At 41.6% G+C, this 16,006-nt stretch overlaps 1 protein-coding gene across 1 annotated transcript in view; it reads left to right on the top strand.

Annotated features, from left to right (window-relative positions):
• Positions 1 to 15,590, top strand: part of LOC137272981 (CD109 antigen-like) — a 41,937-nt gene extending 26,347 nt beyond the window's left edge. The window contains exons 21-37 of the mRNA XM_067805419.1: positions 19 to 132; positions 1,614 to 1,715; positions 2,439 to 2,567; positions 2,808 to 2,946; positions 3,377 to 3,553; positions 3,842 to 3,923; positions 4,613 to 4,769; positions 5,258 to 5,332; positions 5,671 to 5,842; positions 6,149 to 6,360; positions 6,617 to 6,766; positions 9,546 to 9,608; positions 11,840 to 11,949; positions 12,542 to 12,689; positions 14,083 to 14,185; positions 14,678 to 14,763; positions 15,465 to 15,590. Coding sequence (XP_067661520.1) covers positions 19 to 132; positions 1,614 to 1,715; positions 2,439 to 2,567; positions 2,808 to 2,946; positions 3,377 to 3,553; positions 3,842 to 3,923; positions 4,613 to 4,769; positions 5,258 to 5,332; positions 5,671 to 5,842; positions 6,149 to 6,360; positions 6,617 to 6,766; positions 9,546 to 9,608; positions 11,840 to 11,949; positions 12,542 to 12,689; positions 14,083 to 14,185; positions 14,678 to 14,763; positions 15,465 to 15,482 — 2,037 coding nt within the window. The 3' untranslated portion in view covers positions 15,483 to 15,590. The remainder of the gene's footprint in view (positions 1 to 18; positions 133 to 1,613; positions 1,716 to 2,438; positions 2,568 to 2,807; positions 2,947 to 3,376; positions 3,554 to 3,841; positions 3,924 to 4,612; positions 4,770 to 5,257; positions 5,333 to 5,670; positions 5,843 to 6,148; positions 6,361 to 6,616; positions 6,767 to 9,545; positions 9,609 to 11,839; positions 11,950 to 12,541; positions 12,690 to 14,082; positions 14,186 to 14,677; positions 14,764 to 15,464) is intronic.
• Positions 15,591 to 16,006: the final 416 nt, after the last annotated feature.

The raw sequence follows: 16,006 nt of genomic DNA, 5'->3' as shown, positions 1-16,006 counted from the left end.
CCCATGTGTTGTGTTCAGATCCGCGTATTTCGCCCCTTCTTCGTGAGCCTCAACCTGCCGTACTCCGTGACCCGAGGGGAACAGCTGGCTCTCCAGGCCATCGTCTTCAACTACCTCACCCAGGACGTCGACGTGAGTAGTGGATATGACGTGATGGCAGTTTTTTTCCAAGTTCCAGACAATAATTGCTCTAGGCTAATGGAATTTTGAATGGGATCCTTTCATCTTTTGGATGGGCCTTTCTTTGTCAATTTCTACACTGTATGCCATGACCGCAGTACAAGTGTACGCGGTTATGCTGGTTGAGTTGTTCATGACTGTGGTTGTCTGATATTTAGGCATCAGTTTGAGCACCCACACCCAGGCATTACCTGCGAACACTTTGCCTAATTCGCTGTCCGACTGCTTGTACTGCCCAAAATGCACAGGTGGTGTCAAGTACGTGACTGTTGTATCACATAACTTTGCAAATATTTGTCGATAAAGATAAAGGGTCAGGCCCCCCTAAGTAATTGAAGGAATTACAGCAAATTTGAAGGAATTGCATCTCAAATGTAAATAAACGCAGCCCACTCGCGAAACAATTGCAGCGATATCGGTAGTTTAGCGGTAGTAACAGAAATACATCGGCCCTATCGGGAGCAATGTCGGTAATACTGGAAACACGATCGGCCATCTTCGGAGATTTTTCGGTCGCGAGCGGAAACTCACGCAGCAAAACATGGCGTCGTTGGAAGAAGCACCCGTCTCGGTGAGATTTGTTTTTAGTTCCTACTATTACATTTTTATACTTATCCATCTTTGACCACCCGTGTTGAATGCTTTTAGGTATGAGGTGTTGTCGGGCAATAGCTTATGTTTTTAGGAAAAGATTGTCACTGCAGAAGAGTGTCACAAGTCATGCCCCTGGAGATTGTTTACATCTGAACATCGACGTCGTGCCGATGATTACGAACATCATGAACGTGCGCCATGAAGAAGTTTATGAGACATAATGTTTCTTGCTACGAAGTGCAATTGACAAATTTAAACACATTTTACAAAAAAAATGATGTTATATCTGGCGCACGTTCGTAATCATCGGCACGACTTCGATGTTCAGATGTAAACAAACTACAGGGGCATGACTTGTGACGCTCACCTAGAGTGACTATCTTTTCCTAAAAACATAAGCTATTGCCCCGACAACACCTCATACCTAAACGCATTCAACACGGGTGGTCAAAGATGGATAAGTATAAAAATGTAATAGTAGAAACTAAAAACAAATCTCACCGAGACGGGTGCTTCTTCCAACGACGCCATGTTTTGCTGCGTGAGTTTCCGCTCGCGACCGAAAAATCTCCGAAGATGGCCGATCGTGTTTCCAGTATTACCGACATTGCTCCCGATAGGGCCGATGTATTTCTGTTATTACCGCTAAATTACCGATATCGCTGCAATTGTTTCGCGAGTGGGCTGCGTTTGTTTACATTTGAGATACAATCCCTTCAAATTTGCTGTAATTCCTTCAATTACTTAGGGGGGCCTGAAGGGTATCGTGTCTAGTGTTGATATTTTGCTCCAAAGCTTGTGTGATGCAGTCGGGTTCAATACACACAACATCTATTTAGGCTGTTGTGACTCTTCCCAAGTCCGCGGAATACAGGAATGTCGTTGTCCGTGGGAACAGACGTGAACGAACAGAATCGGAAGATCAGAGTCAGACGGTCCAGGTAAGCAGTCGATGTTGTTAGCGTGAGTGAGGGCAGATAGCGGTATAATTAATAACACATGTTGCAAACAGTTTGTTATGCCGTGGGTATTGTACATGTATTGCAATTTATTACCCTTAAAATATTCTTGATTTCTAATTGGTTAATGGGTTCGTACATCCCCGTCACATCTGTCACACCACACGGGCTGCACGAATGACCGTGACCTCAAATGGAGCTGATCGCATCTAAAAATTACGTTTGATGATTACAATTATGAGTATAAACAGAATTGTTGCCATAATTTCTTATTTATTTGTGTCAATAGATATATCGTAAATATAAATTGTTTCTGTTTCGCTTGTGTAACAAAACCTACAATTCGATCATGTTTGTTGAAAACTAAATCAACCCGACTTATCTCCCTTTATGATTGTTCACGAAAACTCGTGACGAAACGTTTTCTGCCAAAATGTTTTCTGTTAAATGTTGCTGCAAAGGGTAATAGATTCGTTACACGGTGTTTTGAATGGGTGTAGGGGACTTTAAGACCCTTGTAAACTCAGTATTTCCCGAGTCGTGTAACCAATAATATAATTAAACAGGTTTAAACAGTTACTTTACATTGGTGAATCATTTCACTAATTCACCGAATCCCGTTGACTATAATCACATATCTATTGGTTTCTTGACGTTACAGAATTATGGCATTAGATCAGTCTTGCTATTATTTTTGTAATCCAGGTGAAGGCAGGGGGTGCCACCTCTGTATATTTCCCCATCGTACCACTGACCCTTGGTAAGATCGACCTGACCGTCTCTGCACGATCAACTCTCGCAGCTGACGCCGTCAAGAGACAGCTCCTGGTCGAGGTAAAGAAACATCGAAACATTTTCATTCATTCTTCTGTCCTCCTAATGAGTACAATATATACTTATTTTCATAATGACTTTTCCCTCCTCATCCTGTAGTAACAGAATGTAGGTAAAATACTGTATTCACAATGTCTTTTTAATATTAAGATGTTCCTCTACCTAAATACAATCTCCCTTCAGCCTGAACGAACACGAAAGAAAGCAGTTTTCCTTTATGTATTCACAATTTCTCTTCAGCCTGAAGGGACACCAAAAGAGTACAATGTTCCTCTCCTGATTGACCTGAAAGAGGCCACCACCTTCTCCAAATCTGTGCCCATCACTCTGCCCCAGAATGTGGTCCCAGGGTCACTAAGAGCTAGGATCACCACAGTTGGTATGTAGCATCGTTTCTTTAGAACGTATGGCATCTCCTAACTGATTCATGCCCATGTGACATCGGTGTGTTTGTTATGAAATTCATACATTCTGGTCACTTCATATTAACTGCGAATGTAACTCTCGTGGATCGCTTGTGTGATTCCTTTTTCGTATCTATATGCTTTTGGTTTCAAATTTATATTTCATAATTATGTAAAAACATTATATAACAACATATTGTATTCACTATATTCACTAGAAACTGCATTAACGCGCCTACTTAAAAATACTTTCGTTAGAAACATGAACAATTTCTTGTTTTATTATTGAAAAATTAAAATAGAAAGAAAATGAAACTTCATGGACGTCTTTGAAACTCAGAAAGTAGTCCGACACAGTAATAACGTATTTGACTTTCGGTGAAACAATATTACCTCGTCCCATAGGCGACCTCATGGGCCCAACTGTGAATGGTCTGGACAGTCTCCTGCGCCTGCCAACCGGATGTGGCGAGCAGACGATGCTGGGGCTGGCCCCGGACGTGTTTGTCACCAACTATCTGACAGCAACAAATCAACTGACGGGAGACGTTACAGACAAGGCAATCAAGTACATGGAATTGGGTATGTTCCTGACATTATGAACATATGTTGTCGGCATTACATGTACATGCCATTCATTGTAGTAACACTTTCTATCACACTCACACACATCGTATCATACAGAAATATGTAATCATTGCTTAATATTATTAGTTAACTACTTTGGATAAATTGGTGAAGAGTCATTCAATTTTTTTCTCTCTACTGTTACATGTCAAAGATTGGTTGGAAAAGGGTCGTGTCATTTGCTGTTTTTCCCAATTTGTGTATTGTATCTTGTCACTGAATCATGTCACTCATCTCCCCCAGGATACCAGAGAGAGCTGACCTACCAGCACATAGATGGCTCCTTCAGTGCTTTTGGCGACAGGGATCCTTCTGGCAGCATGTGGTGAGTTTTGTAGGTTGATATGGTAAACTTAGCCCCAGTTGGTCGTTACACTCCTGCACTGGGTGTAAGATTTTAGTAGGATTTTAGCGTCAGGTAACCTTTAAGATTGATCAATCAGAGCACAACTTACCAAATCGCGAAAGTAAACATTCACACATCATGATGCCTTTTGAATTTTCACCCACACAAGGTTTATACCCGAACAATTCCGAATACTATTTTCCCAACAATCAGATGGCTTCCGGGTGATGCACATGGATCACGCCACAACAGTGAATAAACAATGGCTGAAAATAGCATATTTGGCAATATTCAAGGATGTCAGCTTATAAGCTAATGGTAACCATATCAACAGAACCTAAAATGCGTATATATGCTGCTGGTCAAATGTCAGTGTGCTGTGCGGATTTTCGTTTGTTGAGAGATTTTGTAAGTCCCACCAGACCTTAAGCAGTGGCCTTTGTCTGATTGATTAAATCCGTTTCGCATTTGATTGGACTGTCGCTCAAAAGTTACCCGACGCGACCTCCTACTAAGTTATTTTAGACCCAGCGTAGTAGTGTAACGAATAACACTGGGGCTAGGTTTACGTAGACAGTATGAGAACCCAATGTCAGAGTTGTGGAAGACGAAATAGAAACGTATGCAATGAGCAGAGTTGGGGAATGACACGATGACTCTGTTTCCAGGTTGACAGCGTTCGTTGTGAAGACGTTCCACCAGGCTAAACCATACATCTTCATCGACGATACAGTTCTTACCAAAGCCATCAACTGGATGATATTTAGACAGGATGCGGATGGTTCATTCCCGGAACCGGGGACTGTCCTCCATAAATCCATGGCAGTGAGTGGAGAGGCAGTTAACTTTCAGGGCTTCGGAAATGACTAATACTTTGGATCTACCGAGATTAATCATAATATACCTCATAATAATTTATTAATCGTTGTAAATTATTTTTCAGGATGAACAAATGACCTCATATGCTCGTATCAAAATAAGTTTGGCAATGTTGATATTACATAAAACAGATACGGAAGTTCACCCTCTCTCATCAGCATACAGTCAGCTTTTATCAATACTTGCATTCATCAATAAACTTCATTATATCAGCTAAACCTGCAGTATTCTTATGTTTAATATCGTACCCTATAGTTCATGCAAACAATCAGACACACTGTCAAGACTCGAATGAATCCTGTATGGAATGCCTTGTAATAGTCTTAGATGAAGTTTGACCAGGCTGCTACAGCGCCTTTTTTGACCCTACGGGTTACCACGTTCTCGCCATAAACAAGCACAGACTCCGCGGCATGCTCTATTGTGTTATGCAGGGAGGAGCTGGAAAAGGGGCACCACTGACGGCTTATGTCCTTATCGCCCTTCTCGAGAACGACGACCTTCCACGGGTATGCCATATGTCATGTATCATCATGTGTAAGTGAGTGCATAAATGAATGGCTCTTCTCAACACTGAAGTCAGAGGTATTCAACGTTAATAGTCACGTCAGGGCGTGTTAGTGGCTGAACATAGAACTGATATCTAAGTCTTTAAGTACCAACATTTACAGACCCAGGCTATCAATTTATGTCAGTCAACTGTAACAGTCATACGTTACTGAGGGCCAGTTCGTTCCTTTCTGGGGAAAACCTAAATATATTCTGTACTTCAGAATACAATTCACAGTAAACAAACATCTTGTCTAACACATGCCGTTCATGGAACTAATTTGCTTTTATGACACAGGATGTCCAACAGCAGATTCGTGAGGCAACAATTAAGGCTGTCCAGTTCCTTGAGAATCAGACGCCAACAGATGACTACGCTCTGGCCATTATGACGTATGCCCTGCAACTTGCTGGCAGCACCAAAGCCAACGATCTGTTTGACACATTGAACTCTCATGCCATTGTGAGGGGTAGGGATCGCCATTTTCCAGACCACATTTCACCTGTTTTCATTTTGCTTGGTTCCTTTAATAATTCGTTGAGTCCCAGTCCTTTCCAGGTATTTGACCTGTGAAGGGACTTCAGTGTGGATTTTCTGACACACTAAACTGTCCACCCACGATGTGGCCCACAGTGTTTCTGTTAGGCATACCCAGCAAGTCATTTGCGGGGTACCATCTTGGTTATTGGTGGTAAGCGTCTATTTCAATGTGGCCTTGAGTATATTGTATAGGACGCTGTGATATTGCTGAAAGGTAACTGACAAACCTTTGTAGATGGAATGAAGCACTGGCACCGCCCCGAAACTACCGTGTCTACATCCCGCCGTTACTGGAAGCCCCCATCACCCCAAAATGCTATCGACATCGAGATGACGTCATACGCCCTGCTGACATTCGCCGAGAGGGGTGACTTTAATGGTGGTTTGAGCGTCATGAAGTGGTTAACATCACAGCGTAATCCTTATGGTGGTTTTGCATCCACTCAGGTACCGACTTAGTCATAAGTACTTAGATATGTAATCAGTGCATAAGATCTCCAGTACCAAGCCTTGTTTTTTCTATAGAATTTGTGAGCAGGACGTCCTCAATTTCATTTTATCAGTGTCAGGTCAAATAGGTATTTTATATATAGTGTTAACATGTTTCAAAAGTACTGATACAATATGTAACTTACATCCGGGTTTGAACTGTTTTTTTTAGCAACACACAATTTTAATATCGTAGAACATATTATTCTTTCAGGACACGGTCGTGGCTCTGCAGGCTCTGTCTGAATTCGCCAAGATGGCGTACTCCAAAAACTTCGACATCCAGGTGACTGTGAACAGTGGCAACTTCAGTCATCAGTTCTTCGTCAACCAGGACAACGCACTCGTGCTCCAGAATGTTGAGGTGAGAACAGACACGAGAATGTGCACCCGCATACTCTCAACCTATAGGTGATACACTTAGTTGATCAAAACACAGAATACTGTCTTGAAATGCATTTCTGTTATCCAACATTTGAATTTGGGTACGTCGAAATACTCTTCCTTTGAATTACAAGTCGCTTGATTGACAGTTTCAATCAATAACTGTCAGTATTTCAAATGCATTACTGTACTATGTATGTACATAGAGAGTAATACCCTAGCATAGGTGTCGTGTATTTACAACAAAAGTGAATGGAAAAGGGTGTGAGCGTTTGACTCAATAAGACATGATGTACTCCTGAACAGTCTGTCTGAAGTTGGTATTAGTGGAACGTTTATTCGTGTAATTTTGTCGATGTATGCAAAACTTTGTGCATGTGTGAGAATGCCAGATGGAATTTCCGAGTATTTCAGTTGAAATATTGGCACTCGTCAAGGCTGTATATTGAGTCCTCAGATCTTTATACTTTTATGAACAAATTAGAAAAAATAATGCAAGAATGCGTGGGAGAGGTGTCTTCATTTCCCAGACATATGATAACCTAAGTCTTCTCATGTCTGCGGATGATGTGTCCTCAGTAGGTAGTTCTTGTTTGGAACTGCAGCAAAAGATCTTTACCTTAGAAAACATTTGCGATCAAACTTGAATGAAGGTTAATTTCATTACTTTACCTCCTAGTAGGTTACAAAATCAGTGTTATCAGATGCTTATGTCCCTCGATAATGAAGGCCGTGCTACTTGGTTCACACGCATTTGAGAGATTCTGTTTAGATTCGGGTTTGGTTTTGTCTGGGTTTCCCAACAGGTTGGTTGCATAAAATCTTCCATTTCTTTGTTCAGGCAAAGACTATCAGATAATTTGCAGCAGTCATGGACTTCGAGTTTAAGCACTTTTTCCAAGTGTAATTACTATAGACAGTTTAAATCGCTGCTAAATGTAGAATTATATTTGTTAGGTGATGTCCCTTATTACTTACAATGCTCACTGGCTAGATTTCGATGATTTTGATCTTGCCATAGAAACCGGTAGATATAACAAGAAAGAATTAAAGGATAGGGTTTGTCTCTTCTGTAAATGTAAGGACAAATATTTTATTGAAGTTGAGCTGCATGTACTGTTTATCTGTGAAACCTATGAAAATATGTATACCCGCTTGTGCCTTATGTTACATCTCATTATGTGTCTCAAGATATGGTGGATTTACTGACATCACGCAATGTTTTTACCTTGCATAGTGTAGGTTTATATTTGTATAAGGTATGGAAAGTCAACACCATTAACCCATAAGCATTTAGCCTAGCAGTTACACCTGGCACAGTAATGCCTCTACATTGCATTGTGGGTATCTACGTAAAGTATGCGAGAGTTTGCATTATTAATCCATAAGTATTGAGGGTGGGTGGTGATGGTGGCTGGGTGTTGTGGGTTTTTTCAGCTATTGCTGATACCATATGTGTTTATGTAAAGTATGGAAAACGAGAGCCATCACTGTTAATCCATAAGCACCTAGCTTTGCAGTTAGTGCTGGTATATAGTAATGTCTCTACCATGCTTAGTGAATCCTTTTATATGTATTCATATTAAGGATGGAAACACTGACCCACACACCAACTCAGCATATTTATATTTATGAGCAAAATGTATGTATTATGGGCCCAAGGCCTGTCACTTGAATAAATCTGTCTGTCTGTCTGTCAGTACGATATCTACGCAAGTGTGTTAATTTCTTTGTTATTTTCTACTCCTCAGAAGGTATTAATTACAAATAGCAGTATTTACCGGCAATTCAAATGGTGAAGGCAATCTATATATAGCTTGGAAGCGTATGAATGCAAGTACGGCAAGGTCAAGGTCGTTGCGCGCTGACAGGAGCTGTTGCAGGACTGAAAATCTAGCGCCAATTCAAAACAGACAAATTCTGACAAATATATAATTATGTAAAACACGACACAGTATCGATTGTAATATGTGTTATGTGTTAAAATCTAGTGTTTAATAGTGTTGATAAATGTGTCAGGCGGAGGAAACAAGCTTAATTGATGTTGTAGTAAACATTGTACCCGTAGTAAAAAGTACAGACTGGAAAAAGTAGTTCCGCATTCCAAAGTCACATGATTGTCTGTATCGCCCAATGAAATAGCCTCAGGTTCTTATACTGTGGCATTTTGAAAATGTGTCATCACTGAAGTTACTACATATCGAAAATAAAACTTGCAACAAAGTGGAAAAAGGAACTCTACAAGGTCTTACTAACTCACAAGATACAGTGTTCATTCAAAGCTGCGCACTGAAAATGAGTTATTTATAGTTTATTATTTATTCATTTTTAAGTTCATTTTGAATTGATGTTTTGTGTTTAGCAGATCTTGATTTGGTTCATTTATTTACGATATTTGAAGCACCCTCCTCTCAGAAAGGAGCTTTCACAGTGCCAAATCAAACCATATGCTTCCCAGGTTCGGCCTAAACATACCGGACAGTCATTTTTATGTTCATCCGTATGACTGGTGAACGCTATTCCGTCCCCTACTCTACATCAGTTATGGCCAGGGTTTTTTTCAGTATAAATATAAAGATGGCGTGTTTTATCAGGCACTTTTTTAGTATTTCGGGGTGGGAATTATTGACGGATTATTCACTGCTACAATATATACATTCACAGCCCGTTGACTGCCATCTACATATCTTTTTCATTGTCTTCTTTTTCATTCCGTATGTCAGCTCTTCACGTATGTCCTATTTCCTTCTTTTCTCCAGCTACCATCCGTTCCCGATAGCGTCAGTGTTGATGCCACAGGGAACGGCATCGCCCTTGTTGAGGTATGTGTATTTTAGAACACAACATACAATGTCAACACTATTCATTTTATATATAAGTGGCCATTAACGTCTTCGAGCCTGTGCATCACGTATCATCTTCCATGACAAGACTAGGTTTCTGAGAACTGTGCCCGGTATCGGTGGTGAGGGCGCGCCGCTGTAGCTTAGGTGTGACAATGGTAGTTAAAGTTTATAAGCATAATAGTTGTTGTGATTGTTAGTCGTAGAAAGACTGTTCCGTCGAGACCGTAAGTCCAGAATGCAGTACATATCATCTCGTGAAGTTTTCGTTTTCATGTTTCGTTCACATTACAGTATGTGTGATAGCATCATGGAGAAGGTGTTTTTGTCCTCGCACTGAAGGCCTGGCTACTATTCTGTAAGATGTATATTGGTGCCAAACTCAACAAACAGAGGACCGCGTTATTGACAACGAACAGGGCATGACTGCGTCATTGTCAACGAACAGGACAGGACCGCGTCATAGTCAACGAACAGGACATGATCGCGTCATAGTCAACGAACAGGACAGGATCGCGTCATAGTTAACGAACAGGACAGGATCGCGTCATAGTTAACGAACAGGGCATGACTGCGTCATAGTCAACGAAAAGGACATGACCGTGTCATAGTTAACGAACAGGGCATGACTGCGTCATAGTTAACGAACAGGACAGGGCCGCGTCATAGTCAACGAACAGGACATGACCGTGTCATAGTTAACGAACAGGGCAGGATCGCGTCATAGTTAACGAACAGGACAGGATCGCGTCATAGTCAACGAACAGGACAGGGCCGCGTCATAGTTAACGAACAGGACAGGATCGCGTCATAGTTAACGAACAGGGCATGACTGCGTCATAGTTAACGAACAGGACATGACCGTGTCATAGTTAACGAACAGGGCATGACTGCGTCATAGTTAACGAACAGGACAGGGCCGCGTCATAGTTAACGAACAGGGCATGACTGCGTCATAGTTAACGAACAGGACAGGATCGCGTCATAGTCAACGAACAGGACAGGGCCGCGTCATAGTTAACGAACAGGACAGGATCGCGTCATAGTTAACGAACAGGGCATGACTGCGTCATAGTCAACGAACAGGACAGGCCGCGTCATAGTTAACGAACAGGACAGGACTGCGTCATAGTCAACGAACAGGACAGGATCGCGTCATAGTCAACGAACAGGGCATGACTGCGTCATAGTTAACGAACAGGACAGGATCGCGTCATAGTTAACGAACAGGACAGGATCGCGTCATAGTTAACGAACAGGGCATGACTGCGTCATAGTCAACGAACAGGACATGACCGCGTCATAGTTAACGAACAGGGCATGACTGCGTCATAGTTAACGAACAGGACAGGATCGCGTCATAGCCAACGAACAGGACAGGACTGCGTCATAGTTAACGAACAGGACAGGATCGCGTCATAGTTAACGAACAGGGCATGACCGCGTCATAGTTAACGAACAGGACAGGATCGCGTCATAGTTAACGAACAGGACAGGATCGCGTCATAGCCAACGAACAGGACAGGATCGCGTCATAGTTAACGAACAGGACAGGGCCGCGTCATAGTTAACGAACAGGACAGGATCGCGTCATAGTTAACGAACAGGGCATGACCGCGTCATAGTCAACGAACAGGACAGGATCGCGTCATAGTTAACGAACAGGGCATGACCGCGTCATAGTCAACGAACAGGACAGGATCGCGTCATAGCCAACGAACAGGACAGGGCCGCGTCATAGTCAACGAACAGGACAGGGCCGCGTCATAGTTAACGAACAGGACAGGGCCGCGTCATAGTTAACGAACAGGACAGGATCGCGTCACAAGACAGGGCCGCGTCATAGTCGACGAACAGGACATGACCGCGTCATAGTCAACGAACAGGACAGGACAGTGTTATAGTCAATAATTTACTGGTGTAGTTTTCTTTGATGTGTTTGATCCACATCATACTTACATTGTAGTGTTTAGATTCATTTACCGAGTTACAGTTGGTCTTCAGCAACATATGCTTGTCGTATCAGGCGACTAAACCGGATGGTCAGGCTCTATGACTTACTCGATACACGTCACCGTATCCTATACTGATCTTACGTTTATCAGTGCTCATCATATCAATCAGTGGGTGGTTCAGACTATGGTTACTGGATATAACTGACTGCAAGTCGACAAATCAACCAACGTTTAGAGTTCTTATTTGTCGTTCAGGTCGCCGTGTTCTTCAACGTTGAGACTGAGGTGGAGGAACCATCATTTGATGTGGCGGTGAAGCTGTTGAAGGAGGACATCAACTCCATCACAGTCCAGACATGCACCAAGTGAGTGGGCAGTTTGCGACTAACCATCTCACATATTGTTGGGCTCTCTGGCATTTTGCAAAATGTCGTGACAGCTTCAAAACTAGATACACATTTTCGAAAAAATGTCTTTCAAAAAATCACTTTTATCGTCATGTGTGTACACGTTAGTCTCTTTGGGGTAACACTGTGTCGTTATTTGTCTGTTAGTTGGTGTCATGAATTGGCGTCATGTCATCTTGTCGATAGAGACTTAGGAGATAAAGATACTGTGTTGGAAAATCAGAGGTGTGTAACGAAATTATAATAGCTCTAAATTTGATTTAAAACCATTCTGCCATAACCGTGTTATTCAGATTTTAAACAAATACTTAAAGTGTTGGAAAATCAGAGGTATATAACGTGATTATATACCTCTGAATGACTTTGATTAACCAATCACAATCCAGTATTTACTGAAGTCATGGTAGAATAATGCTTACATACTTATCACATGTACACACATCTTTCTTTCATTCTTCACATCGTAAAATATCTTCACATATAAAAATGCCTGCCTGCTTAAACAAAGATCATTTTAGATGATCAGAATTACGTTTGACATTTGTCTTAGGTGGTTGTTAAATGGCACCAGTGGCATGGCCATCCAAGAACTCGGAGTTCCCTCAGGTTTCGAGGCAGAGCTTGACACACTTACAAAACTAAGAACTTTGAAGAGAGTCGAGACTGAAAATAAAAAAGTGGTGCTGTATTTTGATGAGGTGAGATATCTTTGTCCTATAGTCTTCATATGGCACAACACCTCATCCGAAAATATACTGAAGAGTCAAAAAATTAATGCAAGATTCGAAATCTCATAAAAATTCGCGTCCATGTGAATGTCTTCTGTTTAATCACTGGACAAAAACTGAGTTGTTTTTCTCTTGCTGTTCAATATATATTGGATATAATGAGAGTCCAGTATATAAGTTTGGCAATATGGATGGCATCCTCGATATCTCCAGGGTATACGTTCCGAAAAGTCTCCACTATACACTAGACGCATCTACGGGTCGGCCCGATAATTTTATTACCTCCCTTGGCTGGCTTTTTATCCAATCAGGTGTCTACGCTGGGAAGTTGAGCGAACCAGTCACAACTCACTTTCGCTTTTCAAATTCTCTAACCGATTAAACTTGGCAAACAAACCATGCAGAGGTTCTCTAAAAGGGGTAGATGGATTTCTTGCACATGTTTCTAAAAAAAGTTTCGGACCTATAAATTTGCCTGTATGATGTCCTCAAATTGTGAGTCACACGGCGAGCAAACCTTCGCAGTAGCAACTGCTACCTTTGTTGACACTGGCAAGTTCGGTTATAACGGCGGCCTTGCTGATTGGTTACTGTGAGAATGCGGAGCCAGCCAAGGGAGGTAATAAAATTATCGGGCGGACCCGTAGATGCGTCCAGGGTATAGTGGAGACTTTTCGGAACGTATACCCTGGAGATATCGAGGATGTATGGATGGAGGATCTCGTCGTCGTCGATGCTGCTACATCCCGTTGACGTGAACATTGTGATCACGACTGGCAAACTTCAGAAGTAGCTTCCGGTGTGTGTGCGTGCGTGCGTGCGTGCGTGCGTGTTGACGTTAAAAAAAAGAACGGTTGCGGGGATGATCTCTTCAATATTCTTTATGTTCCCCCGACCAAGAGGTTTTCACGCAGCGATTGGTACGGCGGGTGATTGTAAAACACCATGATGTCGACAGGGCATAGGTAACAAAGACTGATCATCGCTGGAACAAATGGGTAGACGTCAAGGAGAAGGAGATAATAATATTCAGTGAACGTCTGTTTTTGTCGGAAGGGTTGCCTATGTCTATGAACGTAAATATTTAACCACTAACATCCTCCAAAGGTTTTCTAAATGTACTTCCAAAATTAACTCAGTTGCATGGATGACAGGTATCTTATGAATGTGGCACTAGCAAAATTAGGTGAGAGTCCAAAACGAAATGCATCAAGCAAGATTTGCATGCCTTAGTTCCACTCTGCATGTCACAATGTCCAATTGATCGACTGGGGCACATATTAAACAGTTTGACGGTTTGACGGTTTGACGGTTTGACGGTTCCACAGCTTGTATTACTAACTCCTTTCTGTCGATATCACAGATAGGGACCACACCCGTGTGTTTGTCCGTCACCCTCCAGAGAACAGGTCTTGTGGCCAAGTCCCAGCCCGTCCCGGTCAGAGTCTACGACTACTATGAGCCCAGTAAGTGTTATCGATGTCATCGATGTCTAAGTATATAGTGTGACAATGATATGTTTAGAGTTATTTCCCTTGGTCATGCCAGGTTACGTTGACCGTCGGTTCGTTGACCATCGGTTCGAATCACACGATTGGCGTCTACGGTGATTCGTGTTTTGTTAGCAGCATATTCTTGCTCATAGGATCTGAAAGATTTAAACACGCCCTTTCTACTTCATTTGGTCATCTATTTGAAGAAGGCGTTAATTGACAAGACAGTTACCCACCACTGTGACGAGGCTAACAATATAGTGTGTTACTGATACAAAGCCGAAGTATACTGAAGTGTAAAGCATTAAAACGCCGTGATTGTTGCCTTTTCAAACACTTGTCAGGATGGATATGTTGCATGACAGAGAACACGGTGCTGTTTACCAGCCATTATCAGCTATGTTGCACGTTACACAACATGGCTATATTTACGAAACAGTAGAATGTCTTCGTTGCCTTTTTCAGCCAATCAGGTGACAACATTCTATCGGTCAAACGTTCTCAAGAATTCCAGCATCTGTAGGGTGTGTGTGGAATGCGAAAACTGCGTGGTGAGTTCTACTGTTACATTATTTGCGTACATGAGGATAAGTCTACAACGTGCGTAATTAAACATAAGATTTAACAAACACCAACATACAAGTGGTATGCCAAACATAATTATTTTTGTTGGCTACCCAAATGCAAATCCTTTAAAGTTAAGCAAGTTAATTAAAATCAAATTTTTGGTTCTGAATCAATTTATAAAACTGACGGATGATACAACTGATAACAGCAGTGCGCTATTTCCAGCATGTCTTTTTCAGTCTGTTCAAAAGTAAACAAGGTATTTTTTAGGTGCATGTACAACGTATACGGATTCCCTATATACGGATCTATCAATAACATGGTCGTCTTAAAACGACATACTCAAAGGCTCAGTGTCGACAACAAAAACAGGATGCAATGTCTATTTTCATTTCTGCATTGGATATACACATTACAAATTACTCATTCTATTTTTCATATCGTTACATCTGTTGTATACCCTCTCAGTAAAGTGCAGATTCTAGTACTTTTATTGGGTTGAGTACTTTGCGGTATACACCTCCTGGCACCTAATCGCAAGCACACAAAGTCTGCGATCTAACCCACTCAGCCACCTCCAGTTGAGAATAGCAGACAAATTAGCTCTTCATTTTCTATTTCCATTTCTTCTACATCACCTTAGCCACGTGGTCGACAGTAATGACATCAACTGTTATTGTTTCAGGCCAGACGAGGGAGATAGACTCAATGACCTGAGACAAACGAACTCTACATCACATCAAACCTGGCAAAGATGAAACGTTAACATATTCGTGTTATTTTAATGCAATAAAAAAATCAGAAACATGAATGAATTTGTTGTTGCAATGGGTGAATCTATATTCTGAATCCATAAAGGAAACCTATGCAGTGCATATAGAGGTAACAATATATAAGTACGTGTCACCACAGCCAGGTGTATCCAACATTATTAGGGTGAGAGACACCTGAAATGAGAGTCAGAATATTACTTCTCAGATCATTTTACAAAGTACAAGGGGTTATGGTGCAAAGATTACGATGAACAGGAACGTTGTGATGCAGTGATTAAGATGAACAGGAACGTTGTGATGCAGTGATTAAGATGAACAGGAACGTTGTGATGCAGTGATTGCGATGAACAGAAACGGTGTGATGCAGTGATTACGTTAACCAGAAACGTATAGTGATGCAGTGATTGCGATGAACAGAAACGGTGTGATGCAGTGATTAAGATGAACAGAAACG

This window comes from Haliotis asinina, chromosome 2 (assembly GCF_037392515.1).
Source record: "Haliotis asinina isolate JCU_RB_2024 chromosome 2, JCU_Hal_asi_v2, whole genome shotgun sequence".
In the NCBI taxonomy this organism is placed as follows: Eukaryota; Metazoa; Mollusca; class Gastropoda; order Lepetellida; family Haliotidae; genus Haliotis; species Haliotis asinina.
This window is presented reverse-complemented; position numbering and strand designations above follow the sequence as displayed.